At 41.6% G+C, this 12,528-nt stretch overlaps 1 protein-coding gene across 1 annotated transcript; it reads left to right on the top strand.

The window, feature by feature from the left end:
• The first annotated feature begins 7,192 nt into the window (after positions 1–7,192).
• LOC120296195 (pathogenesis-related leaf protein 4-like) lies at positions 7,193–12,244 on the top strand. The gene is made up of 2 exons (XM_039317888.1): positions 7,193–7,412; positions 12,003–12,244. The coding sequence occupies exons 1-2, from the start codon at positions 7,193–7,195 to the stop codon at positions 12,242–12,244; spliced, it is 462 nt and encodes a 153-aa protein (XP_039173822.1).
• Positions 12,245–12,528: the final 284 nt, after the last annotated feature.

The raw sequence follows: 12,528 nt of genomic DNA, 5'->3' as shown, positions 1-12,528 counted from the left end.
CGACCGTGCACCCATATACGATTATTTTTATCAGGTATGATAAAAATGATGAATTGATTGAATGGTCGGGATGGTATACTATATCAGCTTACAGGTGATATGTCAGCTTAGATTGTGAGCAGTATACTAGTATGCTATATCAACCTACGGGCTCTGATATGTCAGCTTAGCAAGAGCAGTATACCTAATCAACTTAACAAGTGTATTATGATCAGCTTAGAGAGAGCATTATTAGTATATTATATCAACTCAAAGGTTTGATATGTCAGCTTAGTGAGAGCAGTATAATATTTATCAGCGTAGAGCGAGCATTCCTATTATGGTGGACTTATAGATAGTATTGAAGTATCGACCGGGGGAAGGTCATGGTGACATGTAATTGACTAGGTCGATTAATTAATGATTTGATCTGATACTGTGAATTGATTAGTTGTTGTGATTTGAGTTATCTGTAAATGACATTGATTTGCAGGATGGAACTAAGGCCAAGGTAAGCTCTCTGATTCGTGTTGTGCTTAGGTAGCCTCTAAAGTGTATTGGCTTCCTAATCGGGTCTTAGGGGGTAGAACTTGCTGAGACATAGTCTCACTCTGTTGTAGGACAACATTTTAGGTCCCTAGATGGCAGCACCTCCACCTCATCGTCCTCCCATGCATTTCGGTATACTTGAAGGGATCACCGAGATAGGATACCACTTCCCGATAAACCCCCACCCTAAAGGATTATAATATGTACTGGTGAAGTCCAACATCTAGGTTGATGTCGGTAGAGACGGCTTGGTACCCCACGAGTATCGGTCGTGGTATCGTCACTACCATGATGGGCGAAGAGAGGGTCCCATAGCAGAAGGTGACATGCTTTTGTACGTCTTAGAGGCAGCATTCGGAAAGGGGACTGCAGATCCCAAGAACGGAGTGGTGCTCGATGCAAAAAACCCTAAGGTCAAGGGTGACCCTGATACTCCCGTGGACTCCAGCTGGAGCGAAGAGGAATGGGAGATTGTTGAGTAGGAGGAGGACCCTGAAGGGGAACCGGAGGAGGAGTCAGAGGAAGATTCAGAAGAGGATCCAGAGTGTGACCCGGATGAGGATTGAAACTCCCCACCCTATTTTGTGAACTCTAAGTTGTAATGATGTGTCATAGATCTAACTTGGTAATAGTATTGCAATATATACTATGAGGTTTGCTTTGTATAAAAGTGTGGTTGTGGTTTTTCAGGTTTGAAAAATATGGCCATACTTTTCTATCTCATTGTTTTATTGTCTAGGGATTATTTTATATGCTTTTGCATGCGTATTAAAATGAAAGGATCAGCGATGCGTCCTGGGATGTCGCTATTAATCGATCAAGTGAGGGATGAGCGCGCGCTCGAGGATCGGGGCGTGACAGCAGGAGCTTGTCTTCTTCCTTTTTGTTTTTTTTCTTCTGTATACTCTTGGATTTTCCTCCCTAGATATTGAATTTTTTGGTACACCATCTCTTGTCAATCGGCTCCACTTTTTCATGAGCTTCTTAACTTCCATGATTTATTAGCAACTCAGACAATATGCGTTTTCGTATTTTCTCAATGAATCAGTCTTCATTCATTTTGTCATCTTTTGCCGTGAGGGAAAAAAGAAAACACCAATTGCTAAATGATAAATATTGTTTTATGGATCTTGAAGTGGAGGCTTTGGAAATTATCGAATAAAGTTAGTACTGCCTCTTTGCACATGTGCATAAATGTTTGAGAAAAGTATCCTGATCTATATGTATTATGTCATTTGCTAGGTCTTTGTAAAGATGTTAATGCTATTCAACTGTCGAATTTGATAAGATCTAGGTGTGACTTACATATGACCCAAACATTTTCTACAATTCAGATTCAATTTATTACATATCTCCAACTATAATAATTTCTATATTATAAGACTTATACATGGAGTGATAGACTAATACAGGATGCACATCCAACCGTTCAATGGCAAGTGGGGATGTGAGGGCGTGCCCTTCGCATCCATGCCAATTGGAAAACCGTAAAGGTGGCTGCATAAAATAATAAACGCAAATTATATGGTTTTCTTGCGTGGATTCATTAAAGAACAATTGGATGATAACTTAATTGAGACAAAAGAGAAGTACCCGTACATGTCAGATAGCTTAAATTAAGGAAAATGGCGGAGACACTAATGAATGATTTATAAATTTTATCTTTTTATGGAAGATTGATTTATTGAGCAATATGTTGCCTCCATTTATGTATCCATCGCCCGTCGCTTCTACGAGATCGTGTCACTTGTCTGACTTATTTTAAATATTACCACACCAATGGGCAATGGTGACCACTTGCCCGCTGAGGATGACGGATCCGGATCCCACTTCCTCTAGACTTGGAGTGAAGGGATTGAGTCTCTAGATAAGGAGGGTACACCTCCAGATCTGCACGCTTGCCGCAACATCGATAGCATCAAGGCTTCAAGGGCTGGTTAGGACTCGTTGATGTCTCAAGGGCAGCCATTGCAAGGAGTGGGAGAAGGGAAAAGTACACTAGAAGTGTCAAAAGTTGTATACAACGTTTATTTTAGTGTCAAATTAAAAAAAAAAAATTCACTCATGTGACACTTTTAAAAAAATAAAACAATTATTTAAGTATCAATTCCAATCTCGAATGCTAGAAATTTGGTATGGTAATATTTTAATATTTTTTCTACTGACGTGGCTCGCAAGAGGTTTGACTTAGCATAAAAAGCTCGACTTCATTTACGAAGTTTCACTTGCCTGCATGACCCAAAACGACTTTGTCCGACAAGAAAAATCAATTTCTTGTTGAACAATCGACGGAAAGGGGATGAACAGGAAAAGGGAGCACAGCAGGGAATTTCTCTCTGGCTTCTTATCTGGGAAATTCATCAAAGCCACCTCAAAATCCGCTGTTAATGAAGCCGATTCATTGAAAAACCCTACTACAAGCTAGAGGCTCGGTTGGATCCATTCTCGACGAGTTCAAATTGCGGTTAGTGTTGCCTCTTTCACCAGCCAAGTCCCTCAAGGCGGTTTCTAGAGCCAATTTTGTTCCGATCTACCTAGCAATCGCGTCCAGCAACTTTCCTTTCATAGGATACGCCTAAGCTCGTTTTCCCCTGTTTTGTCGAATAGATGGAATGGGGCTTGCTGGCCCCAGTTTCGCGCATTCTGAGCCTGCTCATTCCTTTCTCTGTGTATTCCTAGTGTTGTTTTCTGGTTATGGTTGGTTCTGGCATGAATTGGAGCGCCTGAATGCTTTCTGGTTGTTGTACCCTTAGGTGTTCGATAAAATGTCTGGGAGAGGTTCGCTCGCTAGTTCTTGGTTTTCTGTCCAACCTGGGCATTCATTGATTGCTGGATATGCTTCATGGCTTTCTAATTCGATGAAACCAAGCGATCTTGACTGGACAAGACTCCTTTCATAGATCTGAACCATCTCGTTCCTTGCCTGGACCATATCATTCATTGATTCTTGGTGTCGTTTGTTGAGGTTGTGGCGCAGCTCGGAGGTTTGGGCGGTGATGGGTGAGCGTCGATGAAGTTGGGGTCGAGGAGTCCATTTACAACGTGAAGTAGTGAGGGTGCACAAGGGAGAAAAGAGAAGAAACAAATAGAAAAAAAGAAAAAAAAAATGACGTGGAGGGAGATGAGGAGAAATGTACAAATGAAAATGCCACGTAGGCTTTTTTTTTTTTAAATGCCAGCTCATATTAAAATTTTATTTATAAATGCCACATATATATTTTAGTCAGAATTTCTCTTCGCAAATATTACAAAAAAAAATATTTTTGTAAAGTTAGAAGGCGAAGAGAAAGATTGTGAGGTTTTGCTTAAAAATGTGTAACGACCCGGGCCCCACTGTGTAATATTGTTCGCTTTGGACACTGAGTCCTCATGACTTTAAAACACGTTACACAGATTAGAGGGACCCAAGTCTTATAAATTAGCTTAGGACTCCCTTCGCCTTCCCTGCGCACGTCTGGGGACCGAGGCGTGGACGCACCGCCATCCTTCCTCCCCGCACACTATTGCTTGGGCTGTCACACTCTCCACCCGTTAGGAGCATTCGCCTTCCCTGCGCACGTCTGGGAACCGAGGCGTGGACGCACCACCATCCCTACTCCCCCCTCCTCCCCGTGCACCGTCGCTTGGGCTGTCACACTTTCCACCCCTTAGGAGCATTTGCCTTCCTTGCACACGTCTGGGGACCGAGGTGTGGACACACTGCCATCCCTCCTCCCCGCGCACCGTTACTTGAGCTGTCACACTCTCCACCCCTTAGGAGCATAGTGTCCTCATTGTGGCCTCACACACGGTCGGTCAAGAGTTAGCTCTGATACCATTTGTAACGACCCGGGCCCACTGTGTAATATTGTCCACTTTGGACACTGAGTCCTCACGGCTTTAAACGTTACATAGATTAGAGGGACCTAAGTCTTATAAACTAGCCTAGGACTCCCCCCTAAGCGATGTGGGACTAAAGAGGGACCCCTTCCCCTTCCTTGCGCACGTCCAGGGACCGAGATGCGGACGCACTGCCATCCCTTCTCCCTATGCACCGTCGCTTGGGCTGTCACAAAATGGGTTATAAATCTAATTTATTTAAGACCCACTTAAGACCCACCTATCAAAGTTTTTAATTGTTAAACCCATCTAACTACTTTTTGTCAAAAAACAAGTGACTCATATATGACCCATTTATGATTTAAATGGGTCATATGGATCTAAGACCCATTTTGCCATCTCTATATATGATGTATTTCTCCTATGGGAGGATAGTGACGTATTGTTTTAAGGTGGGGGACGTTGGAGATCGTAAGTCTGGTTGAAGGTGGATGGTGGAACTTAAAGATGGATACGATGACGAGTTGGTGGTGGCTTTTGAATGGCGTAGAGAGAGAGACCTGTTTGCTCATCACACCTGGATAAAGTTTTTTATATCCCCTAATAATTTAATTTCATGCACTAATTTCAATGTCTTTAGCATTACTCCAAATAACGTCTAACATTATACTTTGATTACTGCATCAAACTTGCTGAAACTTCAAACTTCGCTTTAAGTCTTTTACTTAACTTCCATTCGAGGAAAGAAACAACATGTTTGTATTAATTTAAAAACAAGTGGATGATAACTTAATTGAGACAAAAAAGAAGTACATGTACCTGTTAGATAGCTTAAAATAAGGAAAATGGCAGAGACATTAAAGAATGATTCATATATTTTATCTTTTTTTTTTATTTTTTTTTATGGAAGATTGATATGTTAAGCAATAAATCAAAGGGCAACGGCGACCACCTGCCTGCTGAGGGCGATGGATCCGGATCTCGCTACCTCTAGATCTAGAGTGGAGGGGTTGAGTCTCTAGATAAGGAGGATGCACCTCCAGATCTAGATGCTCGCTGCAATCTCAACAGCATCAAGGTGTCGAGGGTTGGTTATAGCTCGTCGATGTCTCGATGGGGGCCATTGCTAGGAGTGGGAGGAGAGAGAAGTACACTAAAAGTGCCAAAAGTTATGTACGATGCTCACCTCAATGTCAATTTTTTTTTTCTTTAGATCACTTAATTGACACTTAAATAAAAAATAATTATTTAAGTGTCAACTTTGATCTCGAGTGCTGGAAATTTGACGTGACAAAATTTTGATACTTTTTCCACCGTGTGGCTTGCGGGCGGCCTGATTCAGCATAAAAAGCTCAAAACGATGACGTCTAACAAGTTTCACTTGTCTGCATGACCCAAAACGACTTCGTTCAGCAAGAAAAATTAATTTCTTGCTAAACAATTGATAGAAAGGGGATGCAGAGGGAAAAGGGAAGGACAGCAGGGAATTGCTCTCTGGCTTCTTGTCTGGCCAATTCATCAAAACCACCTCAAAATCCGCCGTTAACAGAGTCGATTCGCTGAAAAGCTGCAAACCGGAGGATCAGTCGGATCCATTCTCGGCGAGTTCGAATCGTGGTTGGTGTTGCCTTCTTCACCGGCCAAGTCCCTCGAGGCGGTTTCTGGAGCTGTTTTGTTCCGATCTACCTAGCAATCGCTTCTGGCAACTTTCCTTTCACAAGTTACGCCCAAGCTTGTTTTCCCCTGTCTTATCGATTCGACGTAACGAGGCTCACCGGCCCCGGTCTGCATGCGTTTTGGGCCTGCTCATTCCTTTCTCTGTGTCCTAGTGTTGTTTTCTGATTATGCTTGGTTCTAGTCTGAATTTGCGGCCCGAATGCTTTCCAGTTGTTGTACCTTAGATTTTCGATGACATGTTTGGGTGAGGTTCGCGTGCTTGTTCTTGGTTTTTCGTCCAACCTAGGCGTTCATTGATTGCTGGACGTTCTTCGTGGCTTTCTAATTTGATGAAACCAAGCAATCTTGATTGAACAACACTCTTCTCACAGATCTGAACCATGTTATTCCTCGCCCCTTCTCTCCAACCCGTCACAGGTGTCGTTCATCGATTCTTGGTGTTGTTTGTTGAGGTTGTGGCGAAGCTCGTAGGTTTGGGTGGTGATGGGTGAGCGTTGATGAGTTGTAGCTGAGAAGTCCATGTACAGTGTGAAGCAATGAGGGTGCATAAGGGAGAAAAGAGAAGAAAAAAAAGAAAAAAAGAAAAAACAAATGAAGTGGAGGGAGACGCGGAGAAATGTACATATGGCAATGCCATAGAAACCGGTACTTTTTTTTTTAAATGTCAACTCATATTAAAATTTTAATTATAAATGTCATGTATATATTTTGATCGTCGGAGGCATTTAAATGATCCAGTGAAAACTTTTAATGCTAAAATGAGTATTGTACACAGTATTTCTCTCGTGAGAACTTTTAAGCCTTTTACTTTACTTCCATTTGAGGTAAGGAAGAACATGCAAAACTGCTTCCTCATGCACCAGTTACTAGTTTATCATTTCAGATCAAATGGGATTTGAATGCAAAGTTGCACTGTCCAAAGGGGATGTTCCCCGATAAGTTCATTGCACATGGTAAGTTGAAGCCTTGAAAATATTTTTCTATAAATAGCATAACTGATCACAAAAAATATAACCTTGAACCAACATGAGCTAATTCCTTGAGCATCATGAATCCTCTAACCATGATCATCTCTCTTGTCTTCATTTCTCTCTTTCAACCTATTCATGTCCAAAACTCACCCCAAGACTATCTTCACTCTCACAATGCCGCTTAGAAGCAAGTTGGCATGGCGAACATGACATGGGACAACACGCTTGCTGCCTACACCCATAGCTATGTGAACCAACGGGTCGATGATTGCAGCCTCATGCACTCCAATGGACCCTATGGCAAGAACCTTGCCAAGGGCACCAGCACGTTCACTGGCACCTATGCCATTAGCTTGTGGGTCGCAGAGAAGCAGAACTGCAATTACAACACCAACACTTGCGCGAGCGGGTGCGATTGTTTGCACTACACTTAGATGGTTTGGCACGACTCAATTTGAGTCGAGTGTGCTAAGGTTCAGTGTAACAATGGGTGGTGGTGCATTGGGTGCAACTACGATCTTCCAGGCAACTATAAAGGACAACTTCCATACTAGGAAAGGCTTTTAGAGTGACAAGCTTACCTATGGCTATTGTTATATGCATCATAGGAGTGACATAAAAAATAAAAGGAAAATAAAAACGACTAGCTTGATGTGATTCATGAGCTAGTTTAGGAAAATATGGATGTATAAATGTTGCTCATAAGAGCAATTTAAGTAGATTATTACTAGAAAATCAGCAATATTTTGCCAATGTTTGAAATGGCTTTTGTAGATTCAAGTGTTCTTGATCATCAATTGATTATCTGCTTTTGTAATGAAAGGATGCATGAGAACAAAGTGTTCTTTCGACTTTTATGCTTCATGATATAAGGGGAAGGGCTTTTTACAAGCAGTGATTCATGGATCTGCCGATGGTTTGGAGTTAAACACCCCATAATAGATTACTTCCCTTGTGTATATCATCCTAGATACAAATACCCCTCCAGTGTAATATATTTTTCAATCGAGCAATACACAATTCAATATTCTCTCACATTCCAACTTGATATCAACATTAAATTGTTCCTCTTCTGATCTCAATTCATGATGTTTTTAGGCCGCCTCTGATTATGATCCTAATGCCAAACTTGAGCTTCCTGATGGCATTCTACCGTGAATTGTTACACTATTGATAGTTAACCTACAATTTAGTATATATCTCACGAGCATTTGCCCTAATATAGCCTATTCCATCCATACTGTGAGTCAATTTTGTTTGCTCAGCGTTGTCGTCACTATATTGTGATGTTATGTATTTTGCGCCACATCTATGTCATTGGATGCAGATCCATTGTACTATTGGTGTACTTATCTGCTGTCTCCAATGACTAGATCAAGACATGAGTCTCTCTTGTTAATTGTACACCTTCCCCAATCACTCCTCAAGAACACAACGCTAATCTTTTTTCTGCCTCCAGTTTGTCTCCGCCCCTTGCCGAGCCTCCTTACAACCATGCGTGGCTTATGTCATTAATGTTCTCCACCACCAATATAAATAGTGACCTTCTTCGCTTCACAATTTACTGTTGGTGTTGACAAGGGATCGTGTCACACTCCGTTCGCCCTCTCTCTCATATTGCTTCAATGCCGGTCGATGTCCCTACTTTCGTATAGCTCTCTCTCTCTCTCTCTCTCTCTCTCTCTCTCTCTTTGATATCTCAAAATTTGGCTCAGTTCAAAATATATGAAACAATTATTTCATCAATGCACTGATAGTTATTTTACCCCGAACTGATCACTCATGAGTTACCTACTCTATTAGGTGAGATCATAAAATGGTTAAAATGCAAAAAACTAGAGAATTCAATCAGGGATCTACCGCTTGACCACAAGGATGGACAATGGTCAATTCTACGATGTTCTAAGTCAATTAGCGAACTAATATAAATCGATTCGATAGAAGTACGTAATCGGTTTGCAGGTGGTTTTGTACAATTATGATACTCATGTTGAATGACGATAAACTGATTTCCTATTGATCTTGTACTCAAGGCACATAATTGAACCCTCGCGATTACATGACAACTGATGGTCATCCACTATTTGAGGAGGCACAAACGTGGATAAAAGACCAATAAGTTGATTCCTTACAATTCATCAATTGAATTTCTTTAAAAATATCATATTTTCACAAAAAAAAAAAAAAAATTATCGACCACAGTTCAACTGCATGAAAACCCCTAAAAGCCATCCAATAATTTAGATTGTACTAAAGTCGCATTGAATTGATTTTAACCATAAAATTTAATTCGATTTCGAGTATCGAACTTTCAAGAATTTCAAGATTGACTTATTGGATGTTGCCTCATTGTTCATCAAATTATCGGCAAGTATAAAATTTTTCGAAAAAGGAATTGTCAGGCAAAAATTAGAAGCCAGAAAGGGAACTAGACCCAATGGCAAAGTTGTGAATTTTAGCCAAAATCTTGGCTTTAGAGAAAAAGGAAAACAAAAAGAATAAAGAGGAGTAAAAGAGCTAGGCTAGGAGAGTTTTGAGGAAAGTGGGTGCGAGAAATGATGGATTTTTAGAGAAAAATCTCAAAATATCTCTCTCCCCGTCCTCCCGCCCCCCCTAAAAAAAAACACAAAAAAACCTTCGGCCACTACCTTCTGCCCACCCCCATCTCTCCTTCTTTTCTTCTTAGCATTCTTCTTCTTCATTTTTCCCTTTTGTGCCACCAACTATATCACCACCCATCACCGCCATCTCCACCATCATTCACTACTATTGTTCTACCGTTTCCGTCACCGAACCCCATCGCCACCGAGCCCACCACCAAGCTTGGCCACCCCTCAACTGCCACATAGCCGCCCGCTCACCACTGCAAGCCCGTCCACTCCCGTCATCCTCCACCGCTGTCGCTCACCCACGTCTCACATGTTGTTCACTGTTGCTATTGTTCCGCTGGTCCACCACCACCAAGCTGAACAACCTCCCCTACCCTTGGTAATTGTGACCCTCAAGTGGTGTTACTGCCACCTTTGAGTCTCCGCTCAAGTTAGGAACGCCGTATTCTCAATGCCCTCTGTCGCGACCAATTTTTTCACGTTTGAACCACCTAGGGTTTGGCTAATGGATTGTTAAGCCTAGACTTAACTCGGGCTCTCCCAAGCCCATACCAATTCGCGACTTTAGGTTCAAGTTTTTTAACATGCAATTGATTTTTAATTAGGAGTCGCCACTAATCTATTTTTGGTGGGTCGATTAGAAACCCAGTAAAGTAATGGGAGATTTACTTTACTTCTACGAACCAGAGATTTGGGTACGGGGACTTGGTTACGCTAAATTTCTCTAACGCCCTTTCGGTACCTTTCTTTTTATTTTGAAAAATGTATGGCAAGCAGTTTAGATTGATTTTAAATCTATTTTCCTAACATGTGAGGTGGTCATGCGGGTGCGTAATCCATCAATTTAACACTCAATAAAGCAAATAGAAAATGCAGGACTTACCTCGTAGCAATGAAAGCATCTGCAATGTTAATTCAAAATCCACATCAACAACCTTGGATATGGTTTCTAATTAACACGCAAATTCTCTTTTTTTTTTTTTCACTTATTTAATGAAAATTATGCAATATGCAATGCAATATTAACTAGATAACCTAACTCTAATGACATGTAACTTCTAGTTGAATGGGCCTAGCAACAATACTAAATGACACGCATTTCAATGAATCTAACCCTAATGACGTGCATATGACACATTTTTTAATTAATTTTTGAAAATTCATGATAAATAGAATGCTTAGCCTAAACATGCAATATTCTAATTCAGGCATATTTCAAGATAAATAAAGCAATCAAGTCCATTTAAAATTACCCAAAAAATGTCATACATCATTCAGATCAAGGGATAATATTTCGCTAGTAAAACCGATAAATTGATCTTAAGCCTTAAAGATCAAAATATCAATTTAATTCCCACTTGATTAATTATTTCATCTAAAGCCTTATAGATGAAATAATAAAAAATCATACTGCGGTTGCGAATTAGGGATAAATCCTAATTGAAAGTTATGTCTATCACTCACGGATATCAAACTGGATATAAATAGACATATATTAAGCAATAAAATATCCAAATATACGAGAGATGTGCATCTTACCTAATTTGATGATATCCTTCCCAAATTTGGACCAAGTGCAATCGAACCGAGATCGCGACCGGTTTTTCGACTGCGAACGGGGACGACGCTTCACGTAAGAGTCGTCACGGCAAGGAGTGAGCTCGGTGGGGTTTTAAGGAAACCTGCAAAACAGAAATTTCTTGAGCTGTAGAGAAGGCCGCCTGTGGCATTTATCCCAGCGTGGATCGCGCACGATTTTCGGAAGGATTTCTGTTCTTTTCTTTAGCTCTTGTTCTCCACGTTTCGCAATTCTCACTGAGTCTCACCCAGTTGACATCGATTGATGATGGTGCGTTGTGGGTGATGGTGGGATCTCTTGGTAAAGGATGACCGTAGGCTCACGGTCAACGAACCTGCAAAAATAAGAACCTCGGGATCGACTTAGTTTGGATGCGAATGGGAACGGTGGCTTTACAGCTCGAATGGACAGCAACTCGTCGTTGGGCGTGGCACGAGATCAAAGCGGCAACGGGTCGTCACGGTCTATTTGAACACGGCGGGGGCAGCGGGCGACACGCCAAGGATAGTCACGGTCGAGCAAGTTCGCGTCCAAGGATAGAGATGATGACCAGCCATTGCGAAGACTCGGATTGAACAGCTGGTGATGAAGAGAGGTAACGGGCGTGTCCTCGATTGGCAGATCATCCAAGAGCCACCTCCCTCTTTGTTGTCTTTTATCCTCTGCAAGATCACGTGATGGGTTTCCTTGACTTGGAATTCTCAACCTTGGTCGACAGTTTTGATAGTAGGGAACAAAATCCACCCCTTGAACTCACGGTCTTCAACTTTTAACTTGGATGAGTCAACTTATTGATGACATTATGACGGTGCTTGCTAGTTGGAGATGCGAGCGATGGAGAGCAGTGGCAAAGACATGTCACGGCTACCGTTGGGGCACAGCGAGACCGAAGGGGACAATTTGAAGCCGCGACTGGCTACTTTGTTGTGAAGTTGCTAGAAGTGGTGAGAGGCAATCGCGTCGGAGGTGCGACCACCGGTGCTGGTCGCGGAGAGGGCGCGGCGCGTGGAGAGTTGTCTCCGCTGAAAGCTGGCCGAAATCTCTCCCTCTCTCCTACGTGATTTCTTATTTCACGAATCTGTGGCCGGGTATTCTCAATTGTGTGGCCTCCTCAAACAAATTGCACGCGAGGTATTTATATAGGTCTAAAAATGTATCTCTACGGTATATATTTTTTTCCTTTTTGTTCACGCATGATACCCCTAAATATATCGTTGAAATATACCCACCTCGCACAATACTCCCCTTTTGTAGTTTCCACATATTCTATCCAAAATTTTCCTTTTTGCTCGAAAATACACCCTTTGGTGTATATTGCCTAAAAATATGAAAAGTTTGAACAGAA

Source organism: Eucalyptus grandis, chromosome 7 (assembly GCF_016545825.1).
Source record: "Eucalyptus grandis isolate ANBG69807.140 chromosome 7, ASM1654582v1, whole genome shotgun sequence".
Taxonomy (NCBI): domain Eukaryota; kingdom Viridiplantae; phylum Streptophyta; class Magnoliopsida; order Myrtales; family Myrtaceae; genus Eucalyptus; species Eucalyptus grandis.
The sequence above is the reverse complement of the archived record's forward strand: the minus strand, read 5'-3'. Positions and strand labels throughout refer to the sequence as shown.